The 15,617-nt window shown below is 37.2% G+C and overlaps 1 protein-coding gene across 3 annotated transcripts; it reads left to right on the forward strand.

The window, feature by feature from the left end:
• Positions 1-792: 792 nt before the first annotated feature.
• On the forward strand, positions 793-12,942 carry LOC132191336 (transcription elongation factor SPT6 homolog). 3 transcript variants are annotated; one of them, XM_059606289.1, is made up of 17 exons: positions 793-1,025; positions 1,130-1,216; positions 2,705-2,834; positions 3,232-3,304; positions 3,427-3,580; positions 3,653-3,782; positions 3,871-4,123; positions 4,212-4,418; positions 4,507-4,632; positions 4,717-5,103; positions 5,191-5,301; positions 5,414-6,193; positions 8,587-8,728; positions 8,813-9,987; positions 10,787-10,996; positions 11,677-12,166; positions 12,285-12,942. In XM_059606289.1, exons 1-17 carry the CDS (start codon positions 995-997, stop codon positions 12,749-12,751), a joined length of 4,953 nt encoding a protein of 1,650 aa, XP_059462272.1. In that variant the 5' UTR covers positions 793-994; the 3' UTR covers positions 12,752-12,942. The 3 variants fall into 3 exon arrangements, with proteins under 3 accessions (XP_059462272.1, XP_059462273.1, XP_059462274.1); XM_059606290.1 differs by having other exon boundaries at positions 3,874-4,123; XM_059606291.1 differs by having other exon boundaries at positions 3,430-3,580.
• The last annotated feature ends 2,675 nt before the right edge of the window (positions 12,943-15,617 follow it).

A 15,617-nucleotide genomic window follows, 5' to 3' on the forward strand; every position in this document is an offset into this window, starting at 1 on the left:
AAAAAAATTGTGATTTAATGATCAAGTGATTATGTTATATATATAAATATTTTTATAATTATAATTATAAAAAATATATTATATAAAAAGTTGGTTAGCGGTTAGTGGTTACGGTTAGTAAACCCAAAAACCGCTAACCGCTAGGCAGTTATAGCGGTTAATACAGTTAACGGTTAGCGGACAGTTTTTAACCGCTCGCATTGACACCCCAAACCACATCCAGTTTGAAAAATTCTCAGCCATCCCCAAGGGCCATGGGGGTGGCTCAGTCATCCTTAAGGTCAAACTGGGGGTGGCCGGCCACTCCCTAGGGCGGTTCGGTCACCTCCATAGAATTTTTCAAACTGAAGGCGGTAATTTGGTCATTTCTAAAATCTGATGTTCTAGTTTCATATTTTAAAATCTAGAGGGAAAAATTAAAAAACCTCAAAGCCACCAAAATAGTTATTAACCCTTAAACTTAAGTTTATGAAGTTTGGCTTAAGAATCAACTTTTGATTGGTTGAACAAAACCTCCGTATATAAGTTATGAGGTTTGATACGGACATAACACAAATTCAACTCAGGGCCAATTTCTCTCCTACGTGTAAAAAAAAATTGAATTTTAAACCAAACAAATAATATTTTTTCTCAAATTTTTAGAATCTCAAAATTCTCTTTATCAATTTTTTTTTATTTTTTTTAAATGAGACTTAGGAGAGAAGTTTGCCATAAGCCTTATGTAATTAAGCTTTATGTTATGACCATTAACACATTCTCTTATTTCACTCATATTTATAGATTCGAACAGCCTCTCTCTCTCTCTCACGCGCACGCGTACGAAATTCACAGATCTTCGCTTCTTCCCCCTCACTCACAATTCTTGCACACAGCTTTCTTGGGCTTCGCTCAGATTCTCTTGCGCATTCACAAACTCTCTCTCTCTTTCTTTGCTTTCTTTATCTGCCTCTCTTCCTCAGTTTCTTCTTCGTTGCCCTAGTTTCCTTCTCGGACAATGGGGAAAACCGTAGTTTCGGACGAAGAAGGTAAGCCCCCCCCTCCAAGACTCTCTCTTTGCTTCGACTTAGAAAGCCCTAGAGCTTTCAGGGTCTCTCACATTTGTCGCCCTTGTTGTTGGATTCCCACGCAGATGAGGTCGAGGTCGAAGAAGAGGACGAGAGGGAACCTGTCCATGGAGGCGCAAGACGCGATGACGATGAAGAGGATGAAGATGACGGTAAGGGCTTTTAGGTTCCACTTTTTAGGCCCAATTTTTTTGAGGTTTGGGGCTCTGGGTTTCATTTACGTTTTGTTTTCGTTCGGGTTTTGTGGACTGATTGGTGGGTTAGGGTTTTAGTGTTCGAATTAGGGTTCGTTTGGTTGCATGGAGGGTAAGGCTCCGTTTGGTTTGAAAACATTCTATTCGAAACACGACTTTTTAAAATGCAGTTAAGTCATTGAAAATATTTCTGTTTGGCCTTTAAAATCATATCTTTAAAATTGTAAAATGCATCCGGTTACCTGCAATTTGAAAACATAGATTTTTTTTTTTCCACAATTTCAAACCTTTATTTGTTAAAACGAACTCCAAACGACACACTTTCTGCTATTTTGTTTTAAAAACGCACTTTCGGCCTTCCAAATTGCAGAGCCAAACCAACTGTAAGGATATGTTTGAGTTTGCTATTTAAAAACATGCGATTTTTAAAATGCAGTTAAGTGTTTGGTAAAACTGCAGTTTGGTCTTTGCTTTTTTCAAAATGCACCCTTTAAGTGCGATTTGAAAACGCTCAAATTGTAATTTTTAAAAAATGCACTCCAAACAGTACATTTTCTCTTTTGGTCTGAGAAATTGCTGTGCCAAATGCACTCTAAAACCAGTTTTTGATGACGATTTTGGGTAGAGGATTTTTCTGTGTTTGGGGTCTGTTTGGTTGATGAGAAAATAAAGGAATTATTGGCTCAGGGTTTGGATTTCAATATGTATTTTGGGCACAAAAACGATGGGAAAACCTTAATTGTGTTTTGGTTGTTGTGAAGCTTGCGGAGAAGCTTTTAAGGTTTTCATTACTTTGGACAACAGAGTTCAGAAATTGTGAGTGAGCTGTGGATTTTTTTTCTTCTTTTGGTTTAATCAAGGCATGAGATTCTAAATCTTATTTTTCCCTGAAGTGATAACACTGGGTTTTGAAAAGGGTTAGGCTTGATGGCATTGTTATATAGTTTCCTTTGAAGTTTCTGGGAAAGAATGGTTTTCAGAAATTTATTTTCCTGAACAAATATATTCCATGTTGGAATCATTTCCAGTTGGTGGTCGACTAATGTTTCAGTTGTGGTTTTTGAAACTTTTTGACGTGAAGTTTTATCTATACTTCTTTATAATTGATTGTTCTTTTAGATATGAATCAACTGTTACATGAAGATTTCATGTTTACCCTTAAAATTTATGTTCTGGTTGTATGGTCAAGGCCAAGTTCATATCTTTCCTACGTGGCCGTCAGTAACACCCGTGTTACTTTTTTTTTGGTCACTTATATCAAAAAGTAATACAGATGTTACTTTTTATCTATTTATATTTTTTATTTTGTTGATAATGGTGTGCTATTGAAAAGTAATTCCTCATTTTTTTTTTTGGGGACTTTTAGCTGGGTTTTCCACTCTGGGATCTTATCAAGGTGAATATTCTGGTGGAGACTATAACCCTTTAATTTTTTTCATTATGCAGAAGAAGGGCAGGATGAATATGAGAAGGATGGATTTATAGTGGATGACGTTGATGAAGAAGAGGATCAAGATGAAGAGGAGAGGGCAGACAGTGATGAGGAGAGGCAGAAGAAGAAAAAAAGGAAGAAAAAGTGAATTTTCTTCCTTTGAGCTGTTAAATTTTATAAAATGCACATTTCCTTTTTATGAATTTGATTTTGTTGTTGGTGCTTGGGAAATTGTAAGAAAAAAAGAATAGATAAATAGTTGTCTTTATTAATTGATACTGATAGAAACAAATGTTATTCAATTTTTTGGATCTAACATGTTAACTTTGTGGCTAGTTGATATTTACCCCTTCCCTTGGGGGCAAAAATTACTTATAAAAAAAAACTTTGTGGCTAGTTGATATGTGTTTTCTTTTCCCCTCTAATGAATGTGAAAGTTTTATAAATTGCAAATCTTGTTCATCATTTCCTTAGTTTTTTTCAAAATACCCTAGCTGGGGTAGGTTGTTGTTTGTAACTATTTCCATTTCCACTTTTTTAGAGAGAATTATACACTTGATGAAGATGACTATGAGCTCCTGGAGGACAACAATATTACTATTCCCCGTTGGAAGGTTGTAAACTTTCCTGATATCTTTTCATTTCATCCTCTAACATTGTTTTCAATCCTTCTAGAGCTATGCATATGTAAGAATTATAGCTCATGTCTCAAGGTTTTTTGTTGAAACTTTTTGAGCAGAGCAAAAAGTTTAAGCGGCTGAAAAAAGCCCAGGGTGTTGGTGAGGAGGAACCCTCTGGGTTTTCTGATGAGGAGGAAATTTTTGGAACTGGTAAAAGTGGGCGAACTGCAGAGGAGAAGCTTAAGCGTAGTTTATTTGGTGATGATGAAGGTATTGTCTTCTAAAAAAGATTGGTATATGTGCCTGTTGACTGTGGACTGACTATATGCTGCGATAATGTAGGTCCTCCACTTGAGGACATTGCTGAGGAGGAGGAACAACCAGAAGATGAAGAGGATGCAGACATTGGTGAAGAGGATGAGATGGCAGACTTTATTGTTGATGAAGATGATGAGCATGGAGCTCCTCCCAAGTATGTTGTAGTGTGTTGTGTGTGTTTCTGTTAATATTGACATGTCATATTGTTTAACTAAATAACTTATTTACTTAATTGACTCTAGTAGAGGAGGGAAGCGGCCAAAAAAAGTTGGGAATAGGAGGGCACCTGGAGTTTCCTCGTCTGCTTTGCAGGAAGCTCATGAAATATTTGGTGATGTTGATGACCTCTTGCTGCAACGTAAGCAAGGTTTCGATTCTAGCGAATATAGAGAAAGGAGACTTGAAGATGAATTTGAACCAATAGTTTTGTCTGAGAAGTATATGACACAGAAGGATGACCAGATTCGGGACCTTGATGTTCCGGAGAGAATGCAGGTTTGACATGCCTTTAAATCCATTACATTTATTCCATATGTCACCTAGGTGTTTTCATGTGATAAATAATATATATAAAATTTGGCAGATAACTGAAGAAAGCGCTGGTTCCCCTCCATTGGATGAAGTTAGCATAGATGAAGAGAGCGCCTGGATACATAGTCAACTTGCAACTGGTACAATACCATTGTTTGGCAAGAGAGGCAGGGGGACTCCTAAGGATGGGTGGGATCTCTCTATTAACAAGGATGATATCATGAGATTTTTGGACCTATTGCATGTGCAGAAGTTAGATGTCAGTATTCTCTTTTCTAAGTTGGTAGCCTCACTTTCTTTGATCTGATTTTTATCTTATTATTCTGGCATTTTCTTCATGCCTTCAGATCCCCTTTATTGCTATGTATCGAAAGGAGGAGTGCCTAAGCCTGTTCAAAGATCCTGAGCAACCTGAAGTAGATGATGACAATCAGGATAAGAATGAGGGGGCTCCCACTCTTAAGTGGCACAAGGTATGTATTGCACTTGTAGACATAAACTGTTTCTTGTTAACGGCAGGACTAAATCAGCAAATAACTTCTATTTGCTACATGAAGGTACTTTGGGCAATTCAAGACTTGGACAGAAAGTGGCTAATGCTGCTGAAGCGTAAGAGTGCTCTTCAATCATACTACAATAAGCGATTCGAGGAAGAATCTCGACGGGTATATGATGAAACAAGACTCAATTTAAATCAGCAACTTTTTGAATCAATTATGAAGTCACTCAAGGCAGCAGAATCAGAAAGGGAGGTTGATGATGTGGACTCCAAGTTTAACTTGCATTTCCCATCTGGTGAAGTTGGTGTGGATGAAGGACAATACAAGAGGCCTAAGAGGAGGTCACTATATAGTGTTTGCGGTAAAGCTGGCCTATGGGAGGTTGCAAGCAAGTTTGGTTACAGCTCTGAGCAATTTGGATTGCAGCTATCATTAGAAAAGATGGTAAATTAATCTGATTTCTTGGATTTTTTTTTTTTTTTTTTGTTCTGTTGAATGGAGACTTAAGTTTCTCATTTCATTGGATTGTAGAGAAACGATGAGTTGGAGGATCCCAAGGAAACACCAGAAGAGATGGCTTCAAATTTTACATGTGCTATGTTTGAGACACCTCAAGCTGTGCTTAAAGGAGCTAGGCACATGGTATGCTTCTTGTTGTCATCAATAGTTCTCAATGCTAAAGCTTCTGTATGTAATGCTTGATCATAGGGTCATCTTGTAATTTTTGATTGCCAATTTTCTGTGGCTTGTCCAGGCAGCTGTGGAGATAAGTTGTGAGCCATGTGTTAGGAAGCATGTTCGTAGCAATTTTATGGATCATGCTGTGGTATCAACATGTCCTACACCCGATGGGAATGCGGCAATAGATTCTTTTCATCAGTTTGCAGGGGTGAAGTGGTTGCGTGAGAAGCCATTAAATGCATTTGATGATGCACAGTGGCTCCTTATGCAGAAGGCTGAGGAGGAGAAGCTTCTTCAAGTTACTATTAAGATGCCTGAAGAGGATTTAAATAAGTTGATGAGTGACTTTAATGAGTATTATCTTAGTGATGGAGTCAGTAAATCTGCTCAACTTTGGAACGAGCAGAGGAAATTGATATTGCAGGATGCTCTTTTTGGTTTTCTTCTACCTTCAATGGAGAAAGAAGCAAGATCTTTGTTAACTAGTAGAGCCAAAAACTGGTTACTGATGGAGTATGGGAATGTTTTGTGGAATAAAGTTTCAGTAGGACCATATCAACGGAAGGAAACTGATATCAGCTCAGACGATGAAGCTGCACCAAGGGTCATGGCTTGCTGTTGGGGCCCTGGAAAGCCAGCAACCACTTTTGTGATGTTAGATTCATCAGGGGAGGTTCTGGATGTGCTTTACACTGGGTCCCTCACTTTGCGGTCTCAAAATGTTATTGACCAACAACGTAAGAAAAATGACCAGGAACGGGTATTAAAGTTCATGACGGATCACCAACCACATGTTGTTGTTTTAGGTGCTGTGAATTTGTCTTGTACTCGCCTGAAGGAGGATATATATGAGGTGAGCATAATTTTAGCTTTCTATGGTAGTCATTGAATTCTTACTGTGGGGTTAATCTTCTTGAGATGATGAGCATTTATCATATCCCTGGGACTTTTGGCACTTTGCGTAGCTTCAATGGTTCATGGATCTTGTAGTTTTCTGGTACTCTTTCTTATGTTGTCAGTAGCATTTTATGCTGTGCTTGTGAGATGCAGTGTGCACTTGTTCTTGTGTCTTCCCTTCTTCCTAAATTGGATCTGTCAGATTTTTCTCTTTTGTAAGATAATTCTAGTACCGCTCCACCAATTTTTGTCAACTGAAATGAAAACTGCTGTCTAAGAAATATATCTTATTTAAGTTTTAGGCTTTGGTTTATATGCTTTTGTAAGATGGATCCATTTAGAACTACTTTTGATATTTTTTTTTTTTTACCTTCTAAAGAGTTAAAACCTAAATATTTAAGCAATGATTGTGGTTGTTTTATTAATATTATTTTAAACAACAAGCTATTTTGTTTTGCAACTTATGACGTGAAATAAGTAATGCTCCACTGTTGTTTCATTTTGTTGTCAGTGTATGTTCTTATTATAGTGCTGCTTTGAGAGGGTTCACTGTAGTTATGTTTCCTTGGAAGAGTATGTGTGTGTTAAAGTGCAATGGTTGGCCTAAATTACAAATCGCTTCCTACGGTATAAAAAATAATTTAGAGGTCTTCGGGGTAAGCCAAAATAACAATTTAGTCTCTATAGTCAAATTTTGTAAAAAAAACTTAACGGAATCCGTTAGTGTGCCACGGTTAGCACCAATAAAATGATTACATGTGTCACTCTTAATAAAATAAATGTAAATATATAAAACTAAAAAATTAATTTAAAAAAGAAAAAAGAAAGGAGAAGAGGTGGTGGCAAGGCATCTCTGATCCATTATGCCCACCTAAACAGAAGGATTTCTCATCTCTTGCTGTCCTGCTAAACAATCAAACGCAGAACAATTCCTCCATACCCCTCTCCGCGTGAGTGTGTGTGATGGGTAGCACAGAGAAACTCAACAAACCCATAACTTTATATGCCTCCTCCTTCCCCCCAACCATCCCCTCCTCTCCAAGCCACCTGACGACCCACCACCGGAAACTGAACCCGACCCCACACAATACCTCCAGATCTCCTACAACTACGGGCCGAGGCCATTCAAGGATCTTCCTTTCCTCGTCCTATTCCTCCTCTTCGTCCTCTGTACTTTTGGCTTCGGCCTCTTCTTCCTCTTCCACTGCAACGCACTACTCCGACCTCTCCTCCTTCTCTTACAACTACAACTCCTCATGCGTCGAAGACTCGCTCTTAGAGCTTTCTCCCACCACCTGGGTTAGCTTCTATTAGCTTTCTTCTTTGAATTTTTTGGACAGTTTGATATTAGTTTGTGGCATTAATTTTTTAGTTTTATATATTTATATATTTTTTTATTAAGAGTGACACGTGTCATCATTTTATTAGTGCTGACATGGCACACTAATGGATTCCGTTAAATGTTTTGACGAAATTTGACTGCATGGACTAAATTGTTATATTGTCCTGCCCTGAGAACCTTTGAATTATATTTTATACTGCAATAAGCGATTTTTAATTTAGGCCAATCATAAGGATTGATTTTGCATTTATCTCAAAAAATTAATTTGAGTACTTATAGAGAAAAAAAAAGAAGGCATTTCATTTTGTGGCAGAAGTGTTGTGTTTCCATGTTTGGATGTATTCTTGAGTCTCTAATGGTTCTGACATGGTCAGATGTGAACAGATTGCATTGTGTTAATTAATAAGCACTGGGGCAGAGGAATGAGATTGACACTTATGTCATGTGTTGTTCCTGTTGATTAGATTTTTGTAGTGTTCTATAATTGACATCTAACATTTTCGGTTGATAGTTTCACTCCAGCTTCCTAGAATGACTTGTTGGGATACATAGGGAGTAAGAGGTGCCAAACCTTCTGGTAACAGTGTAAACAAATTTAAGAAAATTTTTATCTTCATCCTTGAATAATATAGTCTGGCATAGCAGTAGGATAACATTTTACTAGATTGTTTCCTCTCAAAATCGCTCAATGCCGAACAATAAAAGAGTAATCCACAACTGCAGTGGTTTTGAGAAGTGAGAATCTTGTTTTTTTGTTAATCTTTATTTGTTTTTAATTAGTGGTTGATGTAAACATAGGACTTAGGGTATATCTTTTCTTATTTTCAATTCTATTCCTTCTGCATTTGGGCTGTTATATAAACGTGTTTTTGCTTCCCAGAGACTTGAGTTCCATTACTATGTGATACTTTATGAATCTCTCTGTTTGGAATCAGTAATTCACTTCACGTACTTTGTTTCTCATTTGATGCATGAGGTCTTATTTTAGTTCACTTTGCGTTTATCAGATTATTTTCAAGATGGTGGAGGAAAATCCCAGAGATGTTGGCCATGAGATGGATGGGCTAAGCATTGTTTATGGTGACGAATCTTTACCTCGTCTTTATGAAAACTCTCGGATCTCATCTGACCAGCTACCTGGACAGCCAGGTACTTACTTTGTTACCTTTTTCCTGCCTCTCCCTTAATGTGTTCTTTTAGATTTCTTTAATTGATTTTGTTCACTCTTGTCAGGCATTGTTAAGCGGGCTGCCGCTCTTGGGCGATATTTGCAAAATCCGTTGGCAATGGTTGCTACACTTTGTGGGCCAGGAAGGGAGATCTTGTCATGGAAACTTAGTTCACTAGAGAACTTTCTCACCCCAGATGAGAAGTATGGGATGGTTGAACAGGTTATGGTAGATGTCACAAATCAGGTGGGCCTTGACATTAATTTGGCTATTAGCCATGAATGGTTATTTGCTCCTTTGCAGTTCATTTCTGGGCTTGGACCCAGAAAGGCATCATTTCTACAGAGGTCTTTGGTAAGAGCTGGGGCAATTTTTACCCGAAAGGACTTTGTCACAGTGCATGGACTTGGTAAAAAGGTATTCGTCAATGCGGTTGGTTTTCTGCGTGTCCGGCGGAGTGGATTGGCTGCTAGCAGCAGTCAGTTCATTGATTTGTTGGATGATACAAGAATACATCCAGAATCTTATGGCCTTGCACAAGAATTGGCCAAAGATGTTTATGACGAGGACATACGTGGTGATGCAAATGATGATGACGATGCACTGGAGATGGCAATAGAGCATGTTAGAGACCGGCCTAATATTTTGAGAATCCTTGATGTGGATGCATATGCTAAAGGCAAGAACCGTGAGAATAAGAGGGAGACTTTTTACGATATAAAAAGGGAACTAATGCAGGGGTTTCAGGATTGGCGTAAGCAATATGAAGAGCCAAGTCAAGATGAGGAATTCTATATGATTTCAGGTGAGACCGAGGACACCCTTGCTGAGGGGAGAATTGTGCAAGCCACAGTCCGCAGGGTGCAAGCTCAAAAAGCAATATGTGTGCTTGAGTCTGGATTGACTGGGATGCTCATGAAGGAAGACTATTCAGATGACTGGAGGGAGAGTCCTGAGTTATCTGACAGGCTACATGAGGGTGACATTGTCACCTGCAAGATTAAATCAATTCAAAAGAACAGGTATCAGGTTTTCCTAGTTTCTAGAGAGAGTGAGATGCGAAGTAATCGACATCAGTATGCTAGAAACCTTGATCCCTACTACCATGAAGATCGGAGCAGGCTACAGAGTGAGCAAGACAAAGCTCGCAAAGAAAAGGAGCTTGCAAAGAAGCATTTTAAGCCAAGGATGATTGTTCACCCCCGCTTCCAGAATATAACCTTAGATGAAGCAAAGGAGGTATGGTATCAACAATAACTTTGTTAATATCCAATGGCATGAGACTACGTATATTTTCGTAAACTCATGGACCCCATAGGAGGTTTGAGCAGAGCTTTCTTGCACTCGTCAGGCAGTAATCTTGAGTATGCGAGGGAAGTGACGTCATCTGTTTGTGATTTTCGGAAAATCTATTTTTGAACATGATGTTTCTTCCCTTTATCAATAAAATCTCCAATTACTTCAAAAAAAAAAAGAAAAAAAAAAAGAAAGGAAAATGGTGGTTTTACCCGTGATCTCTTCAAAAGCTGGAAAAAGATGTTTTCTAGAAAGACAACCCATGCCCATCAACTTTTGGGTTTCAGAGTTTTATCTCTGAAAAAAATTTAATCTGAGCCTGTGGACCCTAGATTGGTGTAGAAGGAGTACTTTTTTGGTTTCACAGGATTTTGTAATTTTCTGTGTTGGTGCTCTATCTGCATGCCATTATAAGGAACACTTTGGTTCAAAGAAAGTGTTATTTATTCACTTGACAAGTTGAGGGTTTTTTTTTTTTTTTTTTGTATAATGATTTTCAAGACAAATTCCACTCTGCTTTTCAGATTTAAATGGCTCAAGGTTTGTCTAAATTGTTTTGAGTCTTATCTGTTGATATTGTGCTTTGTTACTTGAATTGTAGGATTTAAATCATACTGTACCATTTCTTGAAGAGACCAAGATATAATTTTATTTACGAGTATATACTTGTCCTTTTATTGTGTGTCATAACTTTCCCTTTATATTGGCAAGACTTTGAATTCTCCTCCACTATGTCCTACAGTTCTTGTCGGACAAGGATCCAGGGGAAAGTATTATCAGTCCCAGTCGTCATGGGCCTTCTCATTTAACTCTAACTCTCAAAGTTTATGATGGAGTTTATGCTCACAAGGACATAGTCGAAGGTGGAAAGGAGCATAAGGACATCACAAGCTTACTTCGTATTGGGAAGACATTGAAAATTGGGGAAGACACTTTTGAGGATTTGGATGAGGTCAGTATTGTTTTTCAGGGGTTTTTTTTGCTGATTGGTTGTGCTTTATTTATAATATTGATGATGACGGAAAAGTGCTGTAGGTTCTGAATCTGCTTGACATTTTCTTTTTGACAAGTAATCTGTGCAACATGTATATTGATTAATGGGGCATTCTGATAATTGATGTCAGGAGTTTTCGCACCCAAAGCAAGCTGAATCTGCTTGAAATAACCTAAGCAAATCAGCTTATGTATGGTTTGTTTTTTTGGAATACCTTCTATCTTGAATTGGAATGCCTTCTGTCTTAAATGAGTAGAACTAATCACAGAATAACGTCGAGAATTTCTTTTATCAAGGAAAAGATGGAATGCATTTGTAACTGTCCAAAGGTTTTTAGTTGTCGTTCCTAAATGGTAGAAATATGTAGATGTTGTATTATTCTGGTAAGAAAAAAGTCCTTTGTGGATTGTTGATTAGCTTTAAATTGCAGCAGCTCAAAATACTTTAGTTCACAAATTGTAGACAAATAGACATTTGAATAAAAATATGATTTTGATGCGAAGCAATATTGTATCCTTCTTGTTGTTCGGTGGGTGGAGGCATGAGCTTTGTGCCTATTGATGTTGCTCTTATGGATATGAGTTTGGCATAGGTAAACTGATAACCGTTTTCCATGTGTTTATTGAATGAAACCCTAGGTAATGGATCGATATGTTGATCCCTTAGTGTCTCATTTAAAGGCAATGTTAAATTATCGCAAGTTCAGAAAGGGCACAAAAGCAGAAGTTGATGAACTCCTAAAGATTGAGAAATCAGAGTATCCTATGAGGATAGTTTATTGTTTTGGCATCTCTGATGAGCATCCAGGCACATTCATCTTGACTTTTATAAGGAGTACAAATCCACACCATGAATATGTTGGTCTATATCCGAAGGGATTCAAGTTCCGGAAAAGGATGTTTGAGGACATTGATCGGCTTGTGGCATACTTCCAGAGACATGTTGATGATCCTCAGTCAGCACAATCTTTGAGATCAGTTGCTGCTAGGGTGCCAATGCGAAGCCCTGCAACTGGGGGCTCATCAGGTGCATCCATGGGTAGTGGCTGGGGTGGTTCAACGAATGAGGATAGTTGGAGAGGTCAGTCTTATGACAGGGATCGTTCTTCTACACCTGGTTCAAGAACAGGTAAACTCTGCAGAAACAAACATCAAATGTGTTTTTGCGACTTTTTTATGTTTTATGCATCAACACTTGCATGAATGCATTGGTTCTGTTTTTGTGACTTGTGTGTCTGGTTTTACAGGAAGAAATGATCACAGAAATGGTGGTGGTGGTCGAGATGGGCATCCAAGTGGGGTGCCTAGGCCGTATGGTGGGCGTGGTCGAGGCTCGTATAATGGCAATAGAGGAAATAGTTCTGGGAAGGAGAGACAGGATCCGAGTTATGATGGTGGTAAATGGGGGGATTCGGCTAGCAAGGACGGGGAAGATGGTTGGGGAAATTTTCCAGGTGCTAAAGTTCAAAATTCTCCTGGCAGGGAGGCTTTCCCAGGTGGTTGGGGTAGTGGTGGAAGTGGCAGTGACAATGGTGGGTGGGGCAATGGAAGTGGTGGTGCCGACGGAGGAAATTGGGGTGCTGCCGGTGGAAATGATGCTGCTGCTGGTGCTGATAATAGGAGTTCCGGTTGGGGAACCGCCCCCTCCCCCAAGAGCTCTTCACAGTCCCAGCCTGGAAATGGATGGTCTGGAAGCAGTGGTGGAGGTTGGTGAACCCACGCAAGCTTTAAATAAATTTTATTTCCAAGGTAGTAACGGATGTTTTGAAATGGAAGCAGCTGCTCTAGCGGTCCCCCCAGGTGGTGATGGAATTGATTGTAATCACCCTTACGCTTGTATCTAGTTTTTTTATAAAATTATTTTTCATACATTAGTAAAAGCATCTTGTTCAAATGGTTGGCTGCTGGCTGGAGTTGTGCCTTTTCTTTTCACCGTTTTTTTTTTTTTTTTTTTTTAGAGTATGTGTTAAAAACAACACTTACTGCCAATCTACCAAGCCTTTCATTTAGTAACGTGTAAAAAATGTTTGTTAATACTCATAAAATTTTGGAAAAGATAATTATGTCTAGATTAAAAGAATGATCTTTTTCTTAAAAAAAAAAGAAGAAAAAATCGTTGAACTGAACGATGGCAATGGGCACGGTGTGGGTCTTCTCTTTTTTCGTACTATTTTTTAAAAATAAAAATTATGATGGGGTATATGTTATTATTATTGTGTCATTTAACGAGTTTCACGCCCCCGAAGGGGATGGCTAAGTTAGCGAAAAAACAAACTAAGAACATTCTTAATGGAAGAGCTAAATGTTATTTTTATTTAAAATAACTTTTTAAATGTTTAAAAAACTCCTTACATTTGATTAGCCAAAAATAAAATAAAATGTAAAATAGATATTTGATTGAAAGAGCTAAAAAAAAAGGCTAAATGTAGTAGTACTTTTCAAGGGAGCTATTTTATTTTTCATTGTTTCTCTTATCTGTTTTCTCTTTTTTTTTTCAAATCTTTTCTTACTTTTTCTCTGCATGTTTTATTTTTCCCAAATTTTTTTTCCATTTTTTCTTTCACATGTTCTCTTTTTCCCAAAACTTTTCTTACTTTTAATAATATTTTAATAGAATAGATAAAAATATATCTTGTCTCACATGTTCTCTTTTTCCCAAAAATTTTCTTACTTTTAATAATATTTTAATATAATAGATAAAAATATAGCTAATCGGATGTAGAGACATTTAAAAATGGCTTAGCGAAATTAGATAAAAGTGAGTTTTAAGAAGCCATTTTACATAAAAATATGGCTCATCAATTTTACATAAAAATATGAGAGAAGATAACAGATTTGTTATTTGGAGAAATTTCATTTTAGATCTTTGAACTACTACGTGTTTTGAGAAAACTTTCTCAAATTTAAAAAACTCTCAATTTAACTTCCTAAACTTTCAATTTGATTCAATTGACCCCATGCATCAAATTCAACTGTTAACCCAACGGAAATGTCTAAAAAGATAAAATTACCCTTAGGTTTTTTTTTTCTTTATTTTTAATTTGAAATTAAGGATAAATTGAAAATTTTAAAAAAAATTCAAGGATATAAAGGTTATTTTATCACTTTTAACATTTAAAATATGACGGAGGGATATTTAGATTTACTAAGGATATTTCAACAATTTCTAGAATCTATAGACGTGGGCTGTACACTTGGCCCATGTTTCTTAAGATATTATATGCCACATGGCCCATGACTTTCAGTTTGGATCAAGTTGTGTTATGTTTGGTATTGTGGCCCATCTTCTACAATATCAAAATCAAATTGGAAACACCTGACGGAAAAACTTCATTTAAAACTTTTGAACTACCACGTATTTTGAGAAGATTCCTCCAAATTTCAAAAATTTTCAATTTTACTATTTGAACTTTCAATTTGATGCAATGTATCAATTAGAAAGTTTAAGGGAACTAAGCATTGCACAACCTGCAGAAAAAGAAAAAAAAAAAAATGTATGCCTTGATTGTTTCATCTGATAGGAAGTCCAATAATTCTAAGAGGCTGATTCATTTATAGTGGAAGTACTTTAAAGCCTCATGATCATGTGTTAGCTCACTTTGCACTAATTGTAATTTGTTGTATCTCAAACTGCCATTTGTAAGTGATTTAACTTGTGATTTCTTGGAATTTTGAAGATAGAGTTTATCTTTTTAAGTTTGCCAATGAATGAGAACCGTTATTTCTGTTATGTTTCATTCTTTTGAATGACATAATGCTGACAATTTTTGTGAGTATCATTCATGTTAAACCCTCACGAGACATTACTTGTCCTCTAGGGATACCTAGGGATTTAAAAGGCTTATTGCAAACGTTAAATACAATCGTACATCCCACGAAAGAAGGATTTAGGGCCTGTTTAACACTCAAAAAGTCCATTTTAAAAAAATAAATAAATAATTGTTTGGTAAAAAAACTAAAAGCGCTTTTATAAGTCCAAAAAGCCTAAAAATGGACAAAACGCACTTTTGGCAAAAGCTTAAAAATGGAGCTTTTGCCAAAAAACACTTTTTGACTTAAAAAGCTCTATTACTCAAACACAATCCCAAACAGACTTTTATTTAGTTGTTTTTCATTTTATTTCTTATTTAGCAATATGTATGTTTGGAGGTATGATAAGCGCCGAATGTTGCACATTCAAGCCCCTTAACTCGCGTATATTAATTCCTTAGCACTGTTATCTATTTGATTTTGTATGGTTTTTGTGTTTTTAGGTTCCTAAAGACAGATGCAATTAATTTCATTGAATTTGAGCTTAAAATGCATTTCAAGTAACTGTAGTAAAATTATTGTAACATGTATTGTAGCAAAGTTACTGTAGTTGCGCTCGAGCCCAGCTACAGTGTGCTTGAGCGCACATGCGCTCGAGCACGGCTTCAGTGCGCTTGAGCGCACTCAAGCGACATAGGTAACCTGGAGTCCGAAACTGCTACGGAAAACCTTTTTAGGTCTCCTAATCCGACTTGGAGACTGACTTACGATTTTTCTGGGATTTCCAAGGCTTTTAGGGTTTGTTTTACACCCTATAAATAGGTTTCTAA

This window comes from Corylus avellana, chromosome ca9 (genome assembly GCF_901000735.1).
Source record: "Corylus avellana chromosome ca9, CavTom2PMs-1.0".
NCBI lineage: Eukaryota > Viridiplantae > Streptophyta > Magnoliopsida > Fagales > Betulaceae > Corylus > Corylus avellana.